The sequence below is a fragment of the Tachyglossus aculeatus genome, chromosome 16, assembly GCF_015852505.1.
Source record: "Tachyglossus aculeatus isolate mTacAcu1 chromosome 16, mTacAcu1.pri, whole genome shotgun sequence".
Lineage (NCBI taxonomy): Eukaryota > Metazoa > Chordata > Mammalia > Monotremata > Tachyglossidae > Tachyglossus > Tachyglossus aculeatus.
The window spans coordinates 48534209-48557619 of record NC_052081.1 but is presented as its reverse complement, the minus strand read 5'-3'; the positions used below and the strand labels follow the sequence as shown (position 1 = coordinate 48557619).

At 53.4% G+C, this 23411-nt stretch overlaps 1 protein-coding gene across 1 annotated transcript in view; it reads left to right on the top strand.

The window, feature by feature from the left end:
* Positions 1–23411, top strand: part of SLC9A1 (solute carrier family 9 member A1) — a 50938-nt gene that overhangs the window by 12367 nt on the left and 15160 nt on the right. The window contains 2 exon segments of the mRNA XM_038758401.1: positions 21663–21922; positions 21924–22124. Of these exon segments, the coding sequence (XP_038614329.1) occupies positions 21663–21922; positions 21924–22124 (461 nt within the window).

The following is a 23411-nucleotide window of genomic DNA, read 5'->3' as shown; positions in this document are numbered from 1 at the left end:
TTCCCGGAGGGCTCCGGTGCCGTGTGCCAGAGCGTGCCCCCGCAGAGGTGGCTCCAGGTCGGGGGTGCGGGCCGGCCCCGGCGGAGGCCGGGCTTTCCCTGAGTCATCGGCACTGCTGCACCCGCGCTCCGCAAGCGTCTGACTCAGGCGACGTGTCTGAGCGAGGCCGTCTGCTCCCCTCGTTGGCCGCCCGCCCGCTCCCTGGCTCCGGAGCAATTGCGGATAAACATCCATCCACCGGGCCTCCGACGCGGCCCACCGTGAGCCCCGGGCGTTCGTCATTTCAGGTGGCCAGTCTCGTTTCAAAGCCGCCCAGCATCTCCCCCTCCTATCAATCAATCGTATTTATTGAGCGCTTACTGGGTGCAGAGCACTGGACTGAGCGCTTGGGAAGTCCAAGTTGGCAACATCGAGAGACCGTCCCTACCCAGCAGTGGGCTCACGGTCTAAAAGGGGGGAGACAGAGGACAGAACCAAACATATTCACAAAATAAAATAAATAGAATAGATGTGTACACGTAGAGAAATAGAGTACTCAATAAATACGATTAATTGAATAGCTAATTAACTGAATTAATTGAATTAGATTAATCTAATTCTAATGTCATTGAATTAGGTTAATTGAATATTCCTTCCTCAGAATAGGGAGGAAGACCCAACGTGGCAGCCAGAAGAGGTGCCTCTAGACTGTGAGCCCACTGTTGGGTAGGGACCGTCTCTAGATGTTGCCAGCTTGTACTTCCCAAGCGCTTAGTACAGTGCTCTGCACACAGTAAGCGCTCGATAAATACGATTGAATGAATGAATGAATCTACTGGGGAGGGGGCTTGCCCCTCCGGCCCCCGTGCCCTCCCCGGCTCCTTCGTCACTCTGACCTCAGCGGGGACCGCCTCTTGGGCTTGGAGTCATGGGCCTAATAATAATAATAATAATAATAAGAAGAAGAAGAATAATAAGAATAATAGTAATAATAATGATGGTATTTGTTAAGCGCTTATTATGTGCAAAGCACCGTTCTAAGCGCTGGGGGGTTACAAGGTGATCAGGTTGTCCCAGGTGGGGCTCACAGTCTTAATCTCCATTTTACAGATGAGGGAACTGAGGCCCAGAGAAGTGAAGTGACTTGCCCAAAGCCACACAGCTGACAATTGGCGGAGCCGGGATTTGAACCCCTGACCTCTGACTCCAAAGCCCGGGCTCTTTCCACTGAGCCATGCTGCTTCTCTAGACAGGTGCTTCGAACAGTGCATAGTAAGCGCTTAATAAATGCCATTATTGTTATTATCTTCTTTTCCCCGCACATAGAACAGTGCTTTGCACATAGTAAGCGCTTAATAAATGCCATTATTATTATTATTATCATCATCTTCTTTTCCCTGCACCGGGCACTTTTGTTTTCCGTGGTATTGAGAGCTTACTCTGTGCCAGGCACTGTAATAAGCGCTGGAGTTGATCCAAGCTTATCCGGTTGGACACAAATCCGTATGCCACATGGGGCTCACAGTCTTAATCCCCATTTTACAGATGAGGTCACGGAGGCACAGAGAAGTGAAGTGACTCGCCCAGGGTCACACAGCAGACAAGTGGCGGAGCTGGGATTAGAAGGCAGGTCCTTTTGACTCCCAAGCCCGGCTAAATCCACTAGTCTTTGACAGCAGTGATTTCCCCCAACATCCTCTCCTCATCCTAAGCGCTTGTACTTCCCAAGCGCTTAGTACAGTGCTCTGCACACAGTAAGCGCTCAATAAATACGATTGATGATGATGATGATGATGATCCCTAAGAAGGAGGCAGAGGCTTGTTCTCTGTCTCCCCCTTTTAGACTGTGAGCCCACTGTTGGGTAGGGACTGTCTCTATATGTTGCCAATTTGTACTTCCCAAGCGCTTAGTACAGTGCTCTGCACATAGTAAGCGCTCAATAAATACGATTGATGATGATGATGACAGGCCTGCACCTGTTTCACGGAGGCAGAAACCAGGGCCCACAGACGTCCAGCAGCTTGCCCCGGTTGTTCGTTCATTCAGTCGTATTTATTGAGCGCTTACTGTGTGCAGAGCACTGTACTAAGCGCTTGGGAAGTCCAAGTTGGCAACATATAGAGACGGTCCCTTCCCAACAGCGGGCTCGCGGTCTAGGAAACTGGTTATCCAGTCAGGGGTGAGACCCCGGGTCCCTTCTTTCCCAGCCCTGGGCTCTTCCCACTAGGGAAAACTGCCTTCCCTGGATCCCGGGGATCGTCTAGGGTCACAGGTTGAAGCTGGCAGGATGCCACCGTGCCCATGTCCCTGCCCCTCGGAGCCGGGAAGCGGCCCATGCTGCCGTTTATGGGTGTGCTGAGGGTACTTGGGGGCCGCCCCGCCCTATTGTCCGTGAGGGCCCGCGGACTCCTGGCAGCGGCATGGCGTGCCGGTTGTCATCCCATGACCGCAGTCTCCTCTCCCTGTCCTCCCTGTGCTTGGACTGTGAGCCCACTGTTGGGTAGGGACTGTCTCTATATGTTGCCAATGTGTACTTCCCAAGCGCTTAGTACAGTGCTCTGCGCATAGTAAGCGCTCAATAAATACGATTGATGGTGATGATGATGATGCTTCCCGCTCTCCCCCGGGCAGCAGCGCTGAGGATCGGTCAATACGATTGATGATGATGATGATGATCGGTCCGCTCGCCGGCCTCCTCTGGCCACTCGCCCCTCCGGCCTGGTCGCCGCAGGGAAGCCAAGGATGGCCAGGATATCCGATGGTCAAATGGACTTTAGCCACGGCAACGTGAGTGCTAAGCTCTGGGGAAGCTAGATGTCTCTCCCACTCTAGACTGTGATCTCGGTGTGGGCAGGCAATGTCACTGTTAATCAATCAATCGTATTTATTGAGCGCTTACTGTGTGCAGAGCACTGTACTAAGCACTTGGGAAGTACAAGCTGGCAACATATGGAGACACTCCCTACCCAACAGTGGGCTCACAGTCTAAAATAATAATAATAATAGCATTTACTAAGCGCTTACTCTGTGCAAAGCACTGTTCTAAGCACTGGGGAGATACAAGGTGATCAGGTTGTCCCACGGGGGGCTCACAGTCTTCATCCCCATTTTCCAGGTGAGGGAACCGAGGCCCAGAGAAGTGAAGTGACTTGCCCAAAGTCACCCAGCTGGCAAGTGGCGGAGCTGGGATTGGAACCCATGACCTCTGACTGCAAAGCCCGGGCTCTTTCCACTGAGCCATGCTGCTTCTCTAAAAGGGGGAGACAGGGAACGAAACCAAACATACCAACAAAATAAAATAAATAGAATAGATAGGTACAAGTGAAGTAAATAAATAGAGTAATAAATATGTACAAACATATATACAGGTGCTGTGGGGAAGGGAAGGAGGTAAGATGGGGGGGGGGATGAGGGGGAGAGGAAGGAAGGGGCTCAGTCTGTTTATTGTCGTATCGTATTTTCCCAAGTGCTCCGCACATAGTAAGCGCTCAATAAATGGGATTAAATGATGGAATGTAAGACACAGTCCCCGTCCCGCAAGGGGTTTCCTCGTTTTACTTGTTGGGGGGTGCTGCCGGGGTTCAGAGAGGTTGAGGGATTTTGCAGCGGGCCAGCGGCAGAGCTAGGATTACTACCCGGATCTCCTGACTTTCCATGAGGTCGGGCTGCCATCCCGGCAAGTTGCCCAGTGAGGGGAGCAGCTGCAAGCTGTGCCCGTTGGAGGGGAGGGACGCCTCCCATGCCCTCCCGCTCCAGTGGGCTCCCTCCGTTGGCACTCCCCCCAGCCGAAGACAAGGCAGCCACATACCCCCTTACCCTCGAGGGCCATCGGGATTCGCCTGCTGGGATGTGGGAGAGGAAGGAGCCGGGGTCTCGTTAGTACCGGTCTCTGCTTTGTGCAGAGCGCTGTGCTAAGCGCTTGGGAAGTACAAGTTGGCAACATATAGAGACAGTCCCTACCCAACAGTGGGCTCGCAGTTTCTCTCCTGACGCCCATTGCTCTACCCAACCCAGGGGGGAAAGCTTGAAGAGTGGAGCAACTGTGGCTACTCTTACCGTCAGCCCCCACCTCATCGGAAGTTTTTCCCATCAAGTAGCAAAATATGTTAGAGCCCTTTCAAAATCTGTGCTGATGCGCACCACTGAAAATCCTTTTCTCTCCGAATGCTTCCCTCGTCCCCCTCTCCATCCCCCCATCTCACCTCCTTCCCTTCCCCACAGCACCTGTATATATGTATATATGTTTGTACATTTATTTTACTTGTACATATCTATTCTATTTATTTTATTTTGTTAGTATGTTTGGTTTTGTTCTCTGTCTCCCCCTTTTAGACTGTGAGCCCACTGCTGGGTAGGGACTGTCTCTATATGTTACCAACTTGTACTTCCCAAGCGCTTAGTACAGTGCTCTGCACACAGTAAGCACTCAATAAATACGATTGATGATGCTGCCAGCCAGGAATAATCCCCATGGCCCCAAAGAGCCTCCCCGTTACCCCCGGGAGGAGTTGGGACTCGGGGGGCTGGGCACCCCCGGGGACTGGCACAGAGTGGGCAGCCGGCCGGGGGTGGCGGGGAGGTGAGTGCCCGGTCGGGAACAGAGAAGGGATCAGGGCCACTTGGTTGGTGCCACCCCTGCCTCTGACATCATTCATTCATTCAGTCGTATTTATTGAGCGCTTCCTGTGTGCAGAGCACTGTACTAAGCGCTTGGGAAGTCCAAGTTGGCAACATAGAGAGACGGTCCCTACCCAACAACGGGCTCACAGTCTAGAAGGGGGGAGACAGACAACAAAACACGTGGACAGGTGTCAAGTCGTCAGGTCTCTTCCTGCGATAATAATAATAATGTTGGTATTTGTTAAGCGCTTACTATGTGCCAAGCACTGTTCTAAGCACTGGGGTAGATACAAGGTAATGAGGTTGTCCCACGTGGGGCTCACAGTCGTCATCCCCATTTTACAGATGAGGGAACTGAGGCCCAGAGAAGTTAAGTGACTTGCCCAAAGTCACACAGCAGACAAGAGGCGGATCCGGGATTTGAACCCACGACCTCTGACTCCAAAGCCCGGGCTCTTTCCACCAAGCCATGCTGCTTCCCCAATGCCCGCAGTAATAATGGGGTGTCGGTTAAGCGGTTGCTATGTGCTAAGCGCTGGGGTAGTTATAAAATAATCAGGTCGCACACAGTCCCCCTCACACCCAGAGCTCGCAGTCTCGGGAAATGTGAATCAAATCCTCATTTTACAGGTGAGGAAACAGAGGCAGAGGGAAGTTAAATGACTGGCCCAAGGTCATACGGTGACCTAGTGAAGGGAATGGGAGAAGCAGTGTGGCCCAGTGCAGAGAGCCTGGGCCTGAGAACCCCGGGTCTAATCCCAGCCCCGTCACTTGCCTCCTCTCTGACCTTGGGCGAGTTACTTCTCTGCCTCAGTTTACTCATCTGTGAAATGGGGGTTCGATGACTGTTCTCCCTCCTACTTAGACTCGGGAGTCCTAAATGGGACAGGAACTGGGTCCCACCCGATTATCACTGCACTGCACACAGCGAGCGCTCAAGAAATATGACTGATTGATTGATTGATCCTCCATCTACCCCAGTGTTTAGGGCAGTGTTTGGCCCGCAGTAAATGCTTAATAGATGCCATTGTTATTATTACTGTTGTTACCATTAAGGGGAAGGAGCCGGGATTGGACCACGGGTCCTCTGAATCCCAGGCCCGTGCCCTCTCCGGGGCGGCCACATCTTGTGCCAGGGTCTCAACAGTGTGCAGTGGCAGACAGAAAGTGGCGGTGATTTCAGACCCCGACGGGGGGGATTTTCTCTCCGAAACTACCGGCCGTCTCTGTCCCCGGGCTTTCCCTGCCCCGGAGCCTGGGAAGCGGACGGCCTTCCCGGGCTGTGCCGGTCGGCAGGTCGGGGGAGTCACGTCCCCGCGCTCCCCAACCGAGCCCACGGCCGACTCTCTCCAACCTCCCCCCGGCCCCATCTGTTCCCCACCTGGGGCCCGGATGCCAGGCGCGTGGCAACCCGCTCGGCGGGGAATAAGTTGCCAGGAGGAGCCGGGGACAGCGGCAAGCATCATCATCATCATCAATCGTATTTATTGAGCGCTTACTGTGTGCAGAGCACTGTACTACGCGCTTGGGAAGTCCAAGTTGGCAACATATAGAGACAGTCCCTACCCAACAGTGGGCTCACAGTCTAAAAGGGGGAGACAGAGAACAAAACCAAACATACTAACAAAATAAAATAAATAGAATAGGTATGTACAAGTAAAATAAATAAATAGAGTAATAAATATGTACAAACATATATACAGGTGCTGTGGGGAAGGGAAGGAGGTAAGATGGGGGGATGGAAAGGGGGACGAGGGGGAGAGGAAGGAAGGGGCTCAGTCTGGGAAGGCCTCCTGGAGGAGGTGAGCTCTCAGTAGGGCCTTGAAGGGAGGAAGAGAGCTAGCTTGGCGGAGGGGCAGAGGGAGGGCATTCCAGGCCCGGGGGAGGACGTGGGCCGGGGGTCGATGGCGGGACGGGCGAGAGCGAGGTACGGTGGTGAGATCAGTGGCGAAGGAGCGGAGGGTGCGGGCTGGGCTGGAGAAGGAGAGAAGGGAGGGGAGGTAGGAGGGGGCGAGGGGATGGATGGACAGCCTGGAAGCCCAGGGTGAGGAGTTTCTGTCTGATGAGCAGATTGATTGGTAGCCACTGGAGATTTTTGAGGAGGGGAGTAATATGCCCAGAGCGTTTCTGGACAAAGATAATTAGGGCAGCAGCATGAAGTATGGAGAGGAAGCAAGCAGCATTCCTCTTCCCTCCCTTCCATCCCCGGGGGTCCTGGGTGGCCTGCCTGGGTGGGAGTTGGCCGGTTCCCGTGAGGTTTGCCCGGTCGGCCGTCCCGGGCAGGCCCACTGGGCACCAAGTCCCCTCTGCAGATGCTGATCGCTTTTAGACTGTGAGCCCAATGTTGGGTAGGGACTGTCTCTATATGTTGCCAATTTGTACTTCCCAAGCGCTTAGTACAGTGCTCTGCACATAGTAAGCGCTCAATAAATATGATTGATTGATTTATTGATCGCGCGCCCGGGGTGCCTGGCTCCACCCTGGGAGTACCAGGGTAGGCCGCGCCCCGTCCCGATGGAGTCCGCTGGCACGTAGCGGTCAAGGGGCCGCCTCGGACGGGCCGGATGTGGCCGCCCCGGCCTGGGAGCCCACGGGCATCTCGCAGGGAAGGGGGGTTGGCCTCGGGGACTCCAGCCTCGGCCACTGGAGGAAGCCTTGACTTGCTTCCTCAATTCACCCCGCTCCCAACCCCGTAGCCCTTAGATCCGTATCTGTAACTTATTTCTGTTAATATCTGTCTCAATCAATCAATCAATCGTATTTATTGAGCGCTTACTGTGTGCAGAGCACTGTACTAAGCACTTGGGGAGTACAAGTTGGCAACATATAGAGACAGTCCCTACCCAACAGTGGGCTCACAGTCTAAAAGGGGGGAGACAGAGAACAAAACCAAACATACTCCCCTCTAGACTCTAAGCTCATCGTAGGCAGGGAATGTGTCTGTTTTATTGTACTCTCCCAGGCGCTTAGAGCGGTGCCCTGCACACATTAAGCGCTCAATAAATACGATCGACTGACCGACAGGAAAGATTTGGGCTGAGAGACCAGTCCACGCGGGTGGACTCTCCTCGCCAAACCTGGCCCCTCGCCCCCTCTTCTCAAAAAAGGTTGTTTTTTGTGTTATTAAAATGGCATTTATTAAGCGCTCACTACATGCCAGAGCACAGGCTTTGGAGTCAGAGGTCATGGGTCCAAATCCCGGCTCCGCCACATGCCTTCTGTGTGACCTTGGGCAAGTCACTTCTCAGAGCCTCAGTTACCTCCTCTGTAAATGGGGATGATGACTGTGAGCCCGGCACGGGACAACCTGATCACCTTGTAGCCCCCCAGCGCTTCGAACAGTGCTTTGCACGTAGTAAGCGCTTAACAAATGCCATTATTATTGTTATTTATTATTATTATGATGATGCCAGGCGCCGTACCGAGCTCTGAGGTGGACACGAGACAGGTCCACCTCCCACGTGGGGCTCGCGGTCTTAATCCCCATCTGGCAGATGAGGTGACTGAGGCACAGGGAAGTGAAGCCCTCTTCCTCCCTTTAAGGCCCTGCTGAGAGCTCACCTCCTCCAGGAGGCCTTCCCAGACTGAGCCCCTTCCTTCCTCTCCCCCTCGTCCCCCTCTCCATCCCCCCCATCTTACCTCCTTCCCTTCCCCACAGCACCTGTATATATGTTTGTACATATTTATTACTCTATTTATTTATTCTACTTGTACATATCTATTCTATTTATTTTATTTTGTTAGTCTGTTTGGTTTTGTTCTCTGTCTCCCCCTTTCAGACTGTGAGCCCACTGTTGGGTCGGGACCGTCTCTCTATGTTGCCAATTTGTACTTCCCAAGCGCTTAGTACAGTGCTCTGCACATAGTAAGCGCTCAATAAATACGATTGATGATGATGATGAAGCGCCCGGCCCAAGGTCGCACAACAAAAAAGTGGCAGAGCTGCGACTGGAGCCCAGTTCCTCCGGCTGCCAAGCCCTCGCTCTTTCCACGGGGCCACACTGCTTCAAGCTGGAGGGTGAGCATGTGCGGGGTGGCCCCGATTGACCCTGGAGTGCTGTCTAGTGACTAATTTTCTCCGCTCAGCCCCCCTCCTCCTCCTCCCTGCTCCCTCTCTCCCCTCCCTCCTTTTCCCAAACTACAGCTGTTCCCGCTCCCGAGCAGCGGTGGTTCCCGGATGCCCAGACCCGTCACTGCCAGAGGTGCCCTGAGGATAGGGACCGTCGCTCTATGTTGCCAACTTGTATTTCCCAAGCGCTCAGTACAGTGCTCTGCACCCAGTAAGCGCTCAATAAATGGACGGAAAGGAATACCCAATCCCGGGAGGAGGAGGGAAGCAGGAGGGAGTAGCCGGTTGGGCCTGCCCGTTCACAGCAGGGGCCCAACCGTGGGATCGTCATCATCATCAATCGTATTTATTGAGCACTTACTGTGTGCAGAGCACTGTACTAAGCGCTTGGGAAGTACAAGTTGGCAACATATAGAGACAGTCCCTACCCAACAGTGGGCTCACAGCCCGGGGACGGGCGTCGGGACTGTCCGGTTTCTCGTCACCCCCGACGGGAAGTCTGCCCGTGGTCCACGGGATCCATTGGGAGGTGCGGATTCCCGAATGCCCATTTCCTAGCAGCCTGTCGCCTCCAACCGGAGAAGCAGCGTGGCTCAATGGAAAGAGCCCGGGCTTGGGAGTCAGAGGTCATGGGTTCAAATCCCGGCTCCACCCATCGTCAGCTGCTTGACCTGGGGCAAGTCATGTAGCTTCTCTGTGCCTCAGTTACCTCATCTGTAAAATGGGGATTAAGACTGTGAGCCCCACGTGGAACAACCTGATCTCCTTGTAACCTCCCCAGCGCTTAGAACAGCGCTTTGCACATAGTAAGCGCTTAATAAATAGAGAATAATAGAGAATAAATAATAGAGAAGCACCGTGGCTCAGTGGAAAGAGCCCAAGCTTGGGAGTCAGAGGTCATGGGTTCTAATCCCGGCCCCGCCACTTGTCAGCTGGGTGACTTGGGGCAAGTCACTTCACTTTTCAGGGCCTCGGTTCCCTCGTCTGGAAAATGGGGATTAAGACTGGGAGCCCCACGTGGGACAACCTCATCACCTTGTATCTACCCCAGCGCTTAGCATAGTGCTTGGCATATAGTAAGCGCTTAATACCAACGTTATTATTATTATTACCTGCTGTCCCCTGACCCCCCCCCCATCCCTGACGCTCCCCCAGTGACCCAACAAGGGCAGTTGTCCCCAGCTGGATCCCAGCCGCTCCTGAGGGAGTCACACTTCTTCCCTCCTCCTTGGTCCAACAGTGGGTGGGGTTGGGACTGACTGGAGCCATTCAGGCTGCCTCATCATCATCATCAATGGTATTTATTGAGCGCTTACTGTGTGCAGAGCACTGTACTAAGCACTTGGGAAGTACAAGCTGGCAACATATATAGACAGTCCCTACCCAACAGTGGGCTCACAGTCTAAAAGGGGGAGACAGGGAACAAAACCAAACATACTAACAAGGCCTCATGTCCTTCCCCCACGTCCTGTACAGCCTAGACCCCCCCCGGGAGCCTGGTTTCAGGGGTTCCCCTTTAGTGTGGAGGGAGGGTTGTGCTCACAACCAGCTGGTGACGGGGGGTGGGTTTAGGGGGAGCGGAAGGGCCCTGGTCCTACCAGTTGTGCCATCACAGCCCCTGAGGCTCTGAGGGCTTGGCCAACTGGTTCCATTCGCTCATTCATTCAGTCGTATTTATTGAGCGCTTACTGGGTGCAGAGCACTGTTCTAAGCGCTTGGGAAGTACCAATTGGCAACATCTAGAGACGGTCCCTACCCAACAGCGGGCTCACAGTCTAGAAGGGGGAGACAGAGAGCAAAACCAAACATATTAACAAAATAAAATAAGTAGAATAAATACGTACAAGTAAAATAAATAAATAAATAGAGTAATAAATACATACAAACATATATACATATATGCAGGTGCTGTGGGGAAGGGAAGGAGGTAAGGCGGGGGGGATAGAGAGGAGGAGGAGGAGGAGGAGGGGGCTCAGTCTGGGGCTCAGTCCACCCATCTACAACCTAGAGATTCCCCCACCCCCAACCTCCTCCCATCGGGAATCGTTGCTATTATTAGCCCGGATCAGGGATTTTCCACTTATCCACTCAGCCCCAGGCCCTCTGCTGGGGCTCCAAGACTATCTGTCCTCCCTCCCTCCCTTCCCTCCCTCCCTCCCTTCCCTCCCTCCCTCCTTCCCTCCCTCCCTCCCTCCTTCCCTCCCTCCTTCCCTCCTTCCCTCCTTCCCTCCCTCCCTCCCTCCCTCCCTCCTTCCCTCCCTCCCTCCCTCCCTCCCTCCTTCCCTCCTTCCCTCCTTCCTTCCTTCCTCCCTTCCTTCCTTCCTTCCTTCCTTCCTTCCTTCCTTCCTTCTTTCCTCCCTTCCTCCCTTCCTCCCTTCCTCCCTTCCTCCCTTCCTCCCTTCCTCCCTCCCTCGCTTCCTCCCTTCCTCCCTTCCTTCCTTCCTTCCTTCCTTCCCTCCCTCCCAGAACCCCCTAAGCCCTCCTGACTCTGCAGGGCCCAGGGTCAGGGGCCAATCAATCAATCAGTTGTATTTATTCATTCATTCAATTGTATTTAATCAATCAATATCATATTTATTGAGCGCTTACTGTGTGCAGAGCACTGCACTAAGCACTTGGGAAGTACAAGTTGGTTATTGAGCACTTACTGTGTGCAGAGCACTGTACTAAGCACTCGGGAGGTACAAGTCGGCAACATATAGAGACGGTCCCTACCCTACAACGGGCTCACAGTCTAGAAGGGGGAGACGGTACTTCATTCATTCATTCAATCGTATTTATTGAGCGCTTACTGTGTGCAGAGCACTGGACTAAGCGCTTGGGAAGTACAAGTTGGCAACATATAGAGACAGTCGCTACCCAACAGTGGGCTCACAGTCTAAGTGCTTGGCCCCAAGGGCTCCATTTTGCCCCTGACCCCCATCGCCCCCAGTCCTAGCTCTGGCCCTCCCCTCCTCTAGACTTCCCAGCGGCCAGAGCTGTGGGTTCTGAATAATAATAATAATAATGATAATAATAATAATAATGACATTTATTAATAATGATGGCATTTATTAAGCACTTACTACGTGCAAAGCACTGTTCTAAGCGCTGGGGAGGTTACAAGGTGATCAGGTTGTCCCATTGGTGGGGGGCTCACAGTCTTAATCCCCATTTTCCAGATTTGGGAACTGAGGCACAGAGAAGTTAAGTGACTTACCCAAAGTCACATCTGACAATTGGCGGAGCCGGGATTTGAACCCATGATCTCTGACTCCAAAGCCCAGGCTCTTTTCCACTGAGCCACGCTGCTTCTCTATTATTTATTCTCTATTATTCTCTATTTATTAAGCGCTTACTATGTGCAAAGCACTGTTCTAAGCGCTGGGGAGGTTACAAGGAGATCAGGTTGTCCCACGTGGGGCTCACAGTCTTAATCCCCATTTTACAGACGAGGGAACTGAAGCATAGAGAAGTGAAGTGACTCGCTCAAAGTCACACAGCTGACAATTGTATATGTATATACCTGTATATATGTATATATGTTTGTACATATTTATTACTCTATTTATTCATTTTACTTGTACATATCTATTCTATTTATTTTATTTTGTTAGTATGTTTGGTTTTGTTCTCCGTCTCCCCCTTGTAGACTGTGAGCCCACTGTTGGGTAGGGACTGTCTCTATATGTTGCCAACTTGGACTTCCCAAGCGCTTAGTCCAGTGCTCTGCACACAGTAAGCGCTCAATAAATACGATTGATGATGATGATGATGATAATTGGCAGAGCCGGGATTCGAACCCATGACCCCCGACTCCAAAGCCCGGGCTCTTTCCACTGAGCCACCCTGCTTCTCATGGCTGTTTCTGGGGGCTGGGAAGGGAGGGCCTGTCTCTTGTCTGTAGCCTTAGGGGCTTATCAGTCAGTCAGTTGTATTTATTGAGCGCTTCCTGGGTGCAGGCACTAAACGCTTGGGAGAGGACAATATAACAATAAACAGATTCCCTGCCCTTGATGAGCTTACAGTCTAGAGTGGTTTGCTCTCCTGCTTTCACCTTCCTGTTCCCAGCTGGGTTGGAAACCCGGGGTCCAGCAGTGCCACCCTCCCCCAATTCCCAAGGAAAGCGGATGAGAATTGTGGAATTTAAGTTCTTGGAAGAGCAGCGTGGCTCAGTGGAAAGAGCACGGGCTTTGGAGTAAGAGGTCATGGGTTCGAATCCCAACTCCCCCACATGTCTGCTGTGTGACCTTGGGCAAGTCACTTCATCATCATCATCATCAATCGTATTTATTGAGCGCTTACTATGTGCAGAGCACTGTACTAAGCGCTTGGGAAGTACAAATTGGCAACATATTGGCAAGTCACTTAACTTCTCTGAGCCTGTTACCTCATCTGTAAAATGGGGATTAAGACTGTGAGCCCCACATGGGACAACTTGATCACCTTGTAACCCCCCCAGCGCTTAGAACAGTGCTCTGCACATAGAAGGCGCTTAACAAATGCCATTATTATTATTAGGACAATATAACAAGAAACAGATTCCCTGCCCTTGATGGGCTTACAGTCTAGAGTGGTTTGCTCTCCTGCTGCCACCTTCCTGTTCCCAGATCAATCAATCAATCGTATTTATTGAGCGCTTACTGTGTGCAGAGCACTGTACTAAGCGCTTGGGAAGTACAAGTTGGCAACATATAGAGACAGTCCCTACCCAACAGCGGGCTCACGGTCTAAAAGGAGGAGACAGAGAACAAAATCAAACATACTAACAAAATAAAATAAATAGAATAGATGGGTTGGAAACCCAGGGTCTAGCAGTGCCACCCTCCCCCAATTCCCAAGAAAAGCTGATGAGAATTGTGGAATTTAAGTTCGTACTATATGCCAGCCACTTTACAAGATCATCAGGTCGGGCGCAATCCCCGTCGCAGATTCATTCAATCGTATTTATCGAGCGCTTACTGTGCGCGGAGCACTGTACTAAGCGCTTGGGAAGTCCAAGTCGGCAACATCTAGAGACGGTCCCTACCCAACAGCGGGCTCACAGGCTAGAAGGGGGAGACAGACAACAAAACCAAACATATTAACAAAATAAAATAAATAGAATAGTAAATATGGCTCAGTAAGAGGGAAAACAAGTTACCAGGCTGAGCCCCCTCCTCCACCTCCCCATCCCCCCGCCTTACCTCCTTCCCCTCCCCACAGCACCTGTATATATGTATATATGTTTATACATATTTATTACTCTATTTTACTTGTACATATTCTATTTATTTTGTTAATATGTTTTGTTTTGTCATCTGTCTCCCCCTTCTAGACTGTGAGCCCGCTGTTGGGTAGGGACCGTCTCTACATGTTGCCAACTTGGACTTCCCAAGCGCTTAGTCCAGTGCTCTGCTCACAGTAAGCGCTCAATAAATACGATTGAATGAATGCATGTTGCCAACTTGGACTTCCCAAGCGCTTAGTACAGTGCTCTGCACAGAGGAAGTGCTCAATAAAGCGCTCAGAGAAGCAGCGTGGCTCAGTGGAAAGAGCATGGGCTTTGGAGTCGGAGGTCATGGGTTCGAATGCCAGCTCCGCCACATGTTTGCTGTGTGACCTTGGGCAAGTCACTTAAGTTCTCTGAGCCTCAGTGAACGCATCTGTAAAATGGGGATTAAGACTGTGAGCCCCAGGTGGGACAACCTGATCACCTTGTATCCCCTCCAGCGCTTAGAACAGTGCTTTGCGATTGATTGATTGATTGATTTGCACATAGTAAGCGCTTAACAAATGACATCATTTATGTATTTTTTTTAAAATATGATTGATTGGAAGTTGTGGCCTGGATGGTAGGACTCTGAGGGCTTAGGGTGTCCCAGGGCATTTGGGGAACCCCCTCTTGCTCCGTTTCCTTTCCCCATCACTCTCCCATATCCCCCGCCCTTCCTATCGAAGCAGGGTGGCCTAGTGGATAGAGCCCCAGCCTGGGAGTCAGAAGGACCTGGGTTCTAATCCCGGCTCCGCCACTTGTCTGCTGGGCGACCTTGGGCAAGTCACCTCATTACCCTAGGCCTCAGCTCCCTCATCTGTAAAATGGGGATTGAGACTGCGAGCCCCACGTGGGACAGGGCTGGGTCCAACCCAATCACCTTGCATCTATCCCAGCACTTATTGCAGTGCCTGGCACGTAGTAAGCGCCAAACAAATTCAGCGCTTAGAACAGTGCTTTGCACATAGTAAGCGCTTAATAAATGCCATTATTATTATTATTATTAAATACCATTAGTATTTTCTCACGCACATGCCATCCGCTCAGGGCGAGTCCTGGAGCCGTGGCGGGCACCCTGCCCGCCGTGCTACCTGCGGGCTCGTACGGCAGCGGAGGGGTGCCAGTCAGGAAGCCGCGGCTGCCTGACAAAAGCGGCCCTTATATCCACTTCCTGGATGACGGGGCACAGAGTGGCGGAGGGGCCGAACCGGGGGCCCCCTCGGCCCCATGGGCGGGCAGAACTAAGAGCAGAATCAATCAATCATATTTATTGAGTGCTTACTGTGTGCAGAGCACTGTACTAAGCGCTTGGGAAGTGCAAGTTGGCAACATATAGAGACAGTCCCTACCCAACAGTGGGCTCACAGTCTAAAAGCAGGAAGCAGCGTGGCTCAGTGGAAAGAGCATGGGCTTTGGAGTCAGAGGTCATGGGTTCAAATCCCGGCTCCGCCACTTGTCAGCTGTGTGACTTTGGGCAAGTCACTTGACTTCTCTGGGCCTCAGTTACCTCATCTGTAAAATGGGGATTAATACTGTGAGCCCCAAGTGGGACAACCTGATCACCTTGTATCCTCCCCAGTGCTTAGAACAGTGCTTTGCACATAGTAAGCACTTAACAAATGCCATCATTATTATTATTATTATTAAAAGGGGAAGTTTGGGGGGGTGTCCTAGACTCTCGAGGGGCTTGTTGCTCACTCCAGCCCCCATTTTTTAAAATGGTATTTGTTAAGCAGTTTGCCCTGGTGTAGATAATAATAATAATAATGGCATTTATAAAGCGCTTACTATGTGCAAAGCACTGTTCTAAGCGCTGGAGGGGATACAAGGTGATCAGGTTGTCCCACGTGGGGCTCACAGTCTTAATCCCCATTTTACAGATGAGGTCACTGAGGCCCAGAGATGTGAAGTGACTTGCCCAAGGTCACACAGCAAACGTGTGGCGGAGCTGGGATTCGAACCCATGACCTCTGACTCCAAAGCCCATGCTCTTTCCACTGAGCCACGCTGCTTCTCTGAGCGCTTCCTCTGTACAGAGCACTGTACTAAGCGCTGGGGAGATTACAAGGTGATCAGGTTGTCCCGCGGAGGGCTCACAGTCAGTCCCCATTTTCCAGATGAGGTAACTGAGGCCCAGAGAAGTGAAGGGACTTGCCCAAAGTCACACAGCTGACAGTTGGTGGAGGTACGTTAGATACGTGCTAATCGGGGTGGACAGTCCCTGCCCCACAAGGGGCTCACAGTCTCAGTCCCCATTTTACAGATGAGGTAACGGAGGCCCAGAGAATCAATCAATCAATCAATCGTATTAATTGAGCGCTTACTTTGTGCAGAGCACTGTACTAAGCGCTTGGGAAGTCCACGTTGGCAACATATAGAGACGGTCCCTACCCAACAGTGGGCTCACAGTCTAGAAGGGTCTGGGGGTCCCGGTGGGCCGCCCCACCCTTCGCCCATCGGGCACCTAGGTGGGCGCAGCGAGAGAGGCAAGTGGGACCACTGATGGGGCCAGGAAACTCCATTTGGAAAGAAACCCCGTTTGGAAAAAGCGGGGAGACCCTGATCGGTCCGGGAAAGAAGGAGGGGTGGGAAGCTGGGTGAGTAAAGGGGGAATCTCAGCGACCCGCTGAGGGGAGCGGGAGCAATTTGAGGGGGAGCCAGCCTTGGCACCTGGCCGTGGCCCCTCGGGCCCTCTCCGAGGCGGCCACCAAGCTCCCCCCAAAACTACAGCGTACGGTCTCTGCAGTGTCCTTCCAAAGGGCAGCCCTTGCTGAGCGTGACCGGCATCCCTCGTCAACTCCTCGGAGCCGGGGCCGGGCTCGAGGGCCCGCCGCGCTCCGCCGTCCGTGTCCCTTGGCACAGTCCGCCCCGGGCGGGGAGCCCCAACAGGATCTCACTGGGTGTGAGGGTGAGGGTGTGGGTGTGTGAGGGTGGCCTTGCGTGGCTTTTGAGGGTGTGTGCGGGCTGTAAACCTGCCCAGCCTCCCTCCTCGGGCCGGTGCCCTTTCTGGGACCGGAGGGAAAGGAAGTGTATCAGCACCGGGGTGGGGGGAATGGCCCGTCCAACCGGCTCGGCTGGTCTCCCTTCCCCGGAGGGTCCCCAACCCCCCCGAGAAGGCCGCGTGTCGTGTCACGAGGCTGGGAGGGAGGAGGCGCCATTGTGGGCACCGAGTGCGAGCCCCCTGCACCTTGCGGAGGCCACTGAGGCGCTCCAGGCCCAGGCTACCGGGGGGTTTGTAGCCCGGCCAGGCCCCTGGGAAGACCCCCGTGACCACAGCCCTTGGTCTCCCTGGACCGACACCGAGCTGGGGGCCCTCAGGTGCAAAGTGGGGGCCGCCGCGTGGCCCTTTCCCTTAGTGTCCCTCCCTCCCTCGCCCGGGCCTGGCTGAACTTTCTCCCGGAGCCCAGCCCGCCCTCTCCAGTTTCACCGCATTCCTGCCCTTCCCATCCCGATGGGATCAAACCACATCACAGCCCGCCGCGGTCTGGGTCCGGGCCCGCGGAGAGCCGGGCAGGGATACTGTGGTCGTCGAGCTGACCGGGGACCGGCCTGCGCCTCGCCCCTGCTCACCTCCTGCAATCAATCAATCAGTCAGTCGTATTTATTGAGCGCTTACTGTGTGCAGAGCACTGTACTAAGCGCTTGGGAAGTCCAAGTGGGCAACATATAGAGACGGTCCCTACCCAACAGTGGGCTCGCAGTCTAAAAGGGGGGTGACGGAGAACAAAACCAAACGTACTAACAAAATAAAATAAATAGAATAGATATGTACAAGTAAAATAAATAAATAGAGTAATAAGTATGTACAAACATATATACATATATACAGGTGCTGTGGGGAAGGGAAGGAAGTAAGATGGGGGGATAGAGAGGGGGACGAGGGGGAGTGAACTCATTGTGGGCATTCATTCATTCAACCGTATTTATTGAGCACTTACTGTGTGCAGAGCACTGTACTAAGCGCTTGGGAAGTCCAAGTTGGCAACAGATAGAGACGGTCCCTACCCATCAACGGGCTCACAGTCTAGAACGGGGGGACAGACAACAAAACATATTAACAAAATAAAATAAATAGAATAAATATGTACAAGTAAAATAAATACATAAATAGAATAATCTGTACAAACATATATACAGGTGCTGTGGGGAGGGGAAGGAGAGGGCTCAGTGTGGGAAGGCCTCCTGGAGGAGGTGAGCTCTCAGTAGGGCATTTATTGAGCGCTTACTGTGTGCAGAGCACTGGACTAAGCGCTTGGGAAGTCCAAGTTGGCAACATATAGAGATGGTCCCTACCCAACAACGGGCTTCCCGCTCCAATCTCGGATGGCCCCGCCAGGAAGGGCGGGACCAAGGTCACGCTCCAGGTCTCCGGGACTGGCCAGGTGCCAGGATCCCGGGCACAGTCGACCTTCCCCACCCCTGGGAGGGCGGCCGGGCGCGTTGGCGCAGTCTCCCTGGGAGCAAGGAGCCTTTCTCCTTAACAGACCCGGCTGTTTTCTCCTTGGGCCTTAGGGTGAATCATCGATCCCGGCAGCGGCGATGGTGGCGGCATTCATTCATTCATTCAGTCATATTTATTGAGCACTTATTGTGTGCAGGCACTGTACTAAGCGCTTGGGAAGTCCAAGTTGGCAACAGGTAGAGGCGGTCCCCACCCAACAGCGGGCTCACAGTCTAGAAGGGGGTTGATTGAGGACAGTCGGATCAGACGCGCCCACCGAGCCTCCGCGGCCCAGGAGAGATGCTGAGCAGCTGTCGTCCCCATTTTCGGGAAACTGAGGCCCAGAGAAGAGAAGTGACTTGCCTGGGGTCACCCAGCAAGCTGGTTCTGGGCCTGTTCCCCTAGGAGACCACCCCGACCCCCGGTGGGAAGCCCCCCAGCTCAGGGAGCGGATTGGGGGGGGACCGTGGGAAGGGAGCCGAGCCGCCTCTGGTCCCCTAGCAACCGAACAAGAGACGGGAAGCAGATGGGGACCGGAAGGAGAAGAGAATTCCACATCCGGAGGCGGGAACCACAGGCAGGCAGCGATGCCGGTGTGGAAGAGCGGGCGGCCGGGGGAGGGAGGGGGCGAGGGTTGGAGAAAAGCGGGCGCCAAGCTGGGAGAAGCAGTGTGGTCTAGTGGAACGAGCACGTGGCTGGCAGTCAAAGGGAGTGGGTTCTAATCCCGGCCCTGCCACGTCTGCTGTGTGACTTAATAATGGCATTTATTAAGCTCTTACCGTGTGCCAAGCACTATTCTAAGCGCTCCGGAGGTTACGAGGTGATCAGGTTGTCCCACGGGGGGCTCACAGTCTTCATCCCCATTTGACAGGTGAGGTCGCTGAGGCCTGGAGAAGTTGCCCAAGGTCACACAGCTGACACCTGCTGGAGCCGGGATTGGCACTCATGACCTCCGACTCCAAAGCCCGTGCTCTTGCCACTGAGCCACGCTGCTTCTCTGGGCCTCAGTTACCTCGTCTGTAAAATGGGGATCAAGACCGTGAGCCCCACGTGGGGACAGGGACTGTGTCCAACCAGATCATCTCGTATCTACCCCAGCTCTTAGAACAGTGTTAGGCACGTAGTAAGCGCTTAACAGATAAAACAATTATTATCAGTAGTGGTATTAGCAGACTACCGAGCCCCTTAGCCTGCAGCCAGATGAGCGCCTTTCCCTGCCCAGTCCATCCAGTCGGTCGATCGCATTTATTAAGCACTTACCATGTTCAGAACACTGAACTAAGCCCTTGGGAGAATACAGTTTTAGCCCGTGAGCCCATTGTTGGGTAGGGACCATCTCTATATGTTGCTGACTTGTACTTCCCAAGCGCTTAGTACAGTGCTCTGCACACAGTAAACACTCAGTAAATACGATTGAATGAATGAATGAATAAAGTTAGCAAGCCCGGTTCCCCCCGCTCTCTTTGGGGGCTGTGGCCAGAATCCCCATGGAGGATGAAGCAGCCAGCGATGGGTATCACTAGCCCCGCAGGTTAATAAGAATAATGATAATGATGGCATTCATTAAGCGCTTACTATGTGCAAAGCCCTGTTCTAAGCGCTGGGGAGGTTACAAGGTGATCAGGTTGTCCCACTGGGGGCTCACAGTCTTCATCCCCATTTTACAGATGAGGCACAGAGAAGTGAAGTGACTTGCCCAAAGTCACACAGCTGGCAGTTGGCGGAGCTGGGATTTGAACCCATGTCCTCTGACTCCAAAGCCCAGGCTCTTTCCACTGAGCTACGCTGCTTCTCAATAATAATATCAATCAATCAATCAATCAATTGTATTTATTGAGCGCTTACTGTGTGCAGAGCACTGTACTAAGCGCTTGGGAAGTCCAAGTTGGCAACATATAGAGATGGTCCCTACCCAACAGTGGGCTCACAGTCTAGAAGAGGGAGACAGAGAACAAAACAAAACATATTAACAAAATAAAATAAATAGAAGATACGTACAAGTAAAACAAGTAAAAAGTCAAGGTGGGGCCGCCCAGGCCCCAGCCAAGCCCAGGGGAATCTGCTGCCTCGGGACCCATCTTGCCAACGGGGGACTTGCCTAGGGCTGGTCACTGCCAACTTGGACTTCCCAAGCGTCCCGTTTTCTTGACGGGACGATAAAGGATATCATTATTCTGGCTGTCCAGAGGCACTTTGATTTCCTTGAAAATTGACCTCCAGGAGGCCTTCCCAGACTGAGCCCCCTCCTTCCTCTCCCCCTCGTCCCCCTCGCCATCCCCCCCGTCTTACCTCCTTCCCTTCCCCACAGCACCTGTATATATGTTTGTACATATTTATTACTATTTTACTTGTACATATCTATTCTATTTATTTCATTTTGTTAATATGTTTGGTTTTGTTCTCCATCTCCCCCTTCTAGACTGTGAGCCCACTGTTGGGTAGGGACCGTCTCTAGATGTTGCCAACTTGGACTTCCCAAGCGTCCCGTTTCCTTGACGGAACGATAAAGGATATCATTATTCCGGCTGTCCAGGGGCACTTTGATTTCCTTGAAAATCGACCTCCAGGAGGCCTTCCCAGACTGAGCCCCCTCCTTCCTCTCCCCCTCGTCCCCCTCGCCATCCCCCCATCTTACCTCCTTCCCTTCCCCACAGCACCTGTATATATGTTTGTACATATTTATTACTCTATTTTACTTGTAGATATCTATTCTATTTATTTCATTTTGTTAATATGTTTGGTTTTGTTCTCCGCCTCCCCCTTCTAGACTGTGAGCCCACTGTTGGGTAGGGACCGTCTCTAGATGTTGCCAACTTGGACTGCCCAAGCACTTAGTCCAGTGCTCTGCACACAGTAAGCGCTCAATAAATACGACTGATCGATTGATTGACGCCCTTGTTGAAAATTTCACACCCGAGGCCGAGCGTCCGCCCGACCGGAGCCGGAATGTCTCGGGCGGGTGGCCGGCGAAGGGAGGGCCCGAGCCTCGGAGGGGAGACGTGCCAATCCGCCAGCACCCCGCGGGCGTGGGGTGGAGGCAGTCGCCATCATCTTTTAGACTGTGAGCCCACTGTTGGGTAGGGACTGTCTCTATATGTTGCCAACTTGTACTTCCCAAGCGCTTAGTACAGTGCTCTGCACACGATTGATTGATTGATTGATCCCCTCCCCGCCAGGGGACAAGTTGCGGGGTCCTCCGCCTTTCCGGGCTCACGTCCCCGGGCCGTGGCAGTGCCCGGGGGTGAGAAGGGGGATTGGGGCGAGGACGCGGGCAGACCACACTCGACCAAATCCCGGCCTCCTCTCTCCTCCGTGCCAGGCTTCCACGTGATCCCCACCATCTCTAGCATCGTGCCCGAGAGCTGCCTGCTGATCGTGGTGGGGCTGCTAGTCGGGGGGCTGATCAAGGGGGTGGGCGAGAGCCCCCCGCTGCTGCAGTCGGACATCTTCTTCCTCTTCCTCCTGCCGCCCATCATCCTGGACGCGGGCTACTTCCTGCCGCTGCGCCAGTTCACGGAGAACCTGGGCACCATCCTCATCTTCGCCGTGGTGGGCACGCTGTGGAACGCCTTCTTCCTGGGGGGGGCTCATGTACGCCGTGTGCCTGGTCGGGGGCCCGGCGCTGAGCGATATCGGGCTGCTGGCCAACCTGCTGTTCGGGAGCATCATCTCGGCCGTTGACCCCGTGGCCGTGCTGGCCGTCTTCGAGGAGATCCACATCAACGAGCTGCTGCACATCCTGGTATTCGGGGAGTCGCTGCTCAATGACGCCGTCACCGTGGTGAGTGAGGGGCCCGCCGCCCCGGGCCGGGGGGCTCTGGCGCCAGGGGGGCGGCGGGGGGTCGCCGTGCCCACCCTGGGGGGAGAGACCCTCGCCCGGGGCCAGTTGGGGAAGGACTGGGGAGCTGGGGAGGAAGCAGCCGGTCAGCTTACTGCACGCCGAGCACTGTCCTAAGCGCTTGGGAGAGGACGGTATAGCAATATGACAGACGCATTCCCTGCCCTCAACGAGCTTCCATCTACAGGAGGAAGCAGGGGGATTTAGGGCCTGCGAGAGGTCAGCTCTGAAGCGGGGGGCAGGAAGAAGAGGGCAGTGGGCAGTGCCACCAGCTCGACCCGATCGTCCCTTCCGGGGCTCGCGACCCCTTTGGTGGGCTCCCGGGCCCTCCTGATGCATTTTTGCATCGGCTTCTGGCACGTCCTAGTAATAACAATAATAATGGTGGCATTTATTAAGCGCTTACTATGTGCAAAGCACTGTTCTAAGCGCCAGGGAGGTTACAAGGTGATCAGGTTGTCCCCCGGGGGGCTCACGGTCTTTCATCCCCATTTTCCAGATGGGGGAACTGAGGCCCAGAGAAGTGAAGTGACTTGCCCAGAGTCACCCAGCTGACAGTTGGCGGAGCCGGGTTTTGAACCCGTGACCTCTGACTCCAAAGCCCGGGCTCTTTCCAATCAATCAATCGTATTGAGCGCTTACTGTGTGCAGAGCACTGTACTAAGCGCTTGGGAAGTACAAGTTGGCAACATATAGAGACAGTCCCTACCCAACAGTGGGCTCACAGTCTAAAAGTGGGCTCACAGGCTTCCATCATCATCAGCAATCGTATTTATTGAGCGCTTACTGTGTGCAGAGCACTGTACTAAGCGCTTGGGAAGTACAAGTTGGCAACATATAGAGACAATCCCTACCCAACAGTGGGCTCACAGTCTAAAAGTGGGCTCACAGGCTTCCATCATCATCATCATCAATTGTATTTATTGAGCGCTTACTGTGTGCAGAGCACTGGACTAAGCGCTTGGGAAGTCCAAGTTGGCAACATAGAGAGACAGTCCCTACCCACCAGTGGGCTCACAGTCTAAAAGGGGGAGAGAGCCACCGAGCCACGCTGCTTCTGTAGTAGACAGCAAGCTCATTGTGGGCAGGGAACGTGTTCACCGATTCTTCTGGATCGTATCCTCCTGAGCATTTGGTCCACTGCTCTGCTCTACTCAATCAGTACCATCGATTGATTGATCGGTGTGGCCGTGCTCGGACATCAGTCAGTCCTGGTAGCCAGTTGGCCAC